This window comes from Pristiophorus japonicus, chromosome 23, assembly GCF_044704955.1.
Source record: "Pristiophorus japonicus isolate sPriJap1 chromosome 23, sPriJap1.hap1, whole genome shotgun sequence".
NCBI lineage: Eukaryota > Metazoa > Chordata > Chondrichthyes > Pristiophoridae > Pristiophorus > Pristiophorus japonicus.
The window spans coordinates 6404162-6406661 of NC_091999.1; the positions used below are offsets into that span (position 1 = coordinate 6404162).

The 2500-nt window shown below is 64.4% G+C and overlaps 1 protein-coding gene across 1 annotated transcript in view; it reads left to right on the forward strand.

Moving 5' to 3' along the window:
• The window catches only part of LOC139235704 (X-linked retinitis pigmentosa GTPase regulator-interacting protein 1-like), a 118075-nt gene that overhangs the window by 2644 nt on the left and 112931 nt on the right, over window positions 1-2500 (forward strand). Inside the window, exon 3 of the mRNA XM_070866744.1 lies at window positions 2222-2297. Within this exon, the coding sequence (XP_070722845.1) occupies window positions 2222-2297 (76 nt within the window). The remainder of the gene's footprint in view (window positions 1-2221; window positions 2298-2500) is intronic.

Here is a 2500-nt window from a genome sequence, read left to right on the forward strand (position 1 = left end):
AACACGGACTCTTCCAGACCGCACTGAGGGAATGCCGCACTGTCGGAGGGGCGGTACTGAGGGAGTGCCGCACTGTTGGAGGGGCAGTACTGAGGGAGTGCCGCACTGTCGGAGGGGCGGTACTGAGGGAGCGCCGCACTGTCGGAGGGGCAGTACTGAGGGAGTGCCGCACTGTCGGAGGGGCAGTACTGAGGGAGCGCCGCACTGTCGGAGGGGCAGTACTGAGGGAGCGCCGCACTGTCGGAGGGGCAGTACTGAGTTAGCGCCGCACTGTCGGAGGGGCGGTACTGAGGGAGCGCCGCACTGTCGGAGGGGCAGTACTGAGGGAGTGCCGCACTGTCGGAGGGGCAGTACTGAGGGAGCGCCGCACTGTCGGAGGGGCAGTACTGAGGGAGAGCCGCACTGTCGGAGGGGCGGTACTGAGGGAGCGCCGCACTGTCGGAGGGACAGTACTGAGGGAGTGCCGCACTGTCGGAGGGGCAGTACTGAGGGAGTGCCGCACTGTCGGAGGGGCAGTACTGAGGGAGCGCCGCACTGTCGGAGGGGCGGTACTGAGGGAGTGCCGCACTGTCGGAGGGGCAGTGCTGAGGGAGCGCCGCACTGTCGGAGGGGCGGTACTGAGGGAGTGCCGCACTGTCGGAGGGGCGGTGCTGAGGGAGTGCCGCACTGTCGGAGGGGCTGTGCTGAGGGAGTGCCGCACTGTCGGAGGGGCAGTGCTGAGGGAGTGCCGCACTGTCGGAGGGGCGGTACTGAGGGAGTGCCGCACTGTCGGAGGGGCGGTACTGAGGGAGCGCCGCACTGTCGGAGGGGCAGTACTGAGGGAGCGCCGCACTGTCGGAGGGGCAGTACTGAGGGAGTGCCGCACTGTCGGAGGGGCAGTGCTGAGGGAGTGCCGCACTGTCGGAGGGGCAGTACTGAGGGAGCGCCGCACTGTCGGAGGGGCAGTACTGAGGGAGCGCCGCACTGTCGGAGGGGCAGTACTGAGAGAGCGCCGCACTGTCGGAGGGACAGTACTGAGGGAGCGCCGCACTGTCGGAGGGGCAGTACTGAGGGAGTGCCGTACTGTCGGAGGGGCAGTACTGAGGGAGTGCCGTACTGTGCTGTCGGAGGTGCAGTACTGAGGGAGTGCCGCACTGTCGGAGGGGCAGTACTGAGGGAGTGCCGCACTGTCGGAGGGGCAGTACTGAGGGAGCGCAGCGCTGTCGGAGGGGCAGTACTGAGGGAGCGCCGCGCTGTCGGAGGGGCAGTACTGAGGGAGCGCCGCACTGTCGGAGGGGCAGTACTGAGGGAGTGCCGTACTGTGCTGTCGGAGGTGCAGTACTGAGGGAGTGCCGCACTGTCGGAGGGGCAGTACTGAGGGAGTGCCGCGCTGTCGGAGGGGCAGTACTGAGGGAGCGCTGCGCTGTCGGAGGGGCAGTACTGAGGGAGCGCCGCACTGTCGGAGGGTCAGTACTGAGGGAGCGCCGCACTGTCGGAGGGGCAGTACTGAGGGAGCGCCGCACTGTCGGAGGGGCAGTACTGAGGGAGCGCCGCACTGTCGGAGGGGCAGTACTGAGGGAGCGCCGCACTGTCGGAGGGTCAGTACTGAGGGAGCGCCGCACTGTCGGAGGGGCAGTACTGAGATGTCATAGTTATATGGTGAACACAAAGAGTTTGCATTCATGACACCTTGGAACAGAGGAGGCTTAGGGGAGACCTGATTGAGGTGTATAAAATGATGAGGGGCCTGGATAGAGTGGATAGGACGGACCTGTTTCCCTGGGCAGAGGGGTCAACAACCAGGGGGCAGAGATTGAAAGTAATTGGGGGGGGAGGTTTAGAGGGGATTTGAGGGGAAATGTCTTCACCCAGAGGGCGGTGGGGGTCTGGGGGGGAACTCACGGCCTGAAAGGGGGGTAGAGGCAGAAACCCTCACCACATTTGGATGTGCTCCTGAAGTGTCGTAACCCACAGGGCTACGGACCCAGAGCGGGAAAGTGGGATTAGGCTGGGTAGCTCTTGGTCGGCCGGCACGGACACGATGGGCCGAATGGCCTCCCTCCCTGCTGTAAATTTCCGTGATTCGATGCACCCTGGGGACTGAGGCCCCAGACACACCAGAGGCCAGAGGAGTAGGCCTATCCTGCATTGTGTGTGTGCGTGTGTGTGTCGGGGCCTAAGATGGTCCTTCCTTGTCCTCCAATCCATGACCTCTCCGCCTCTCGCTCTCTCTCTCTTACAGCGACTTAGCTCTGATCGTAGCAGCCTTAGCATATAACCAATGGTTCACCAAACTCTACACAAGGGACCTCAAACTGGTGAGTACTGAGGGAGCGCCGTACTGCACTGTCGGAGGGGCAGTACTGAGGGAGTGCCGCACTGTCGGAGGGGCAGTACTGAGGGAGTGCCGCACTGTCGGAGGGGCAGTACTGAGGGAGTGCCGCACTGTCGGAGGGGCAGTACTGAGGGAGTGCCGCACTGTCGGAGGGGCAGTACTGAGGGAGCGCCGTACTGCGCTGTC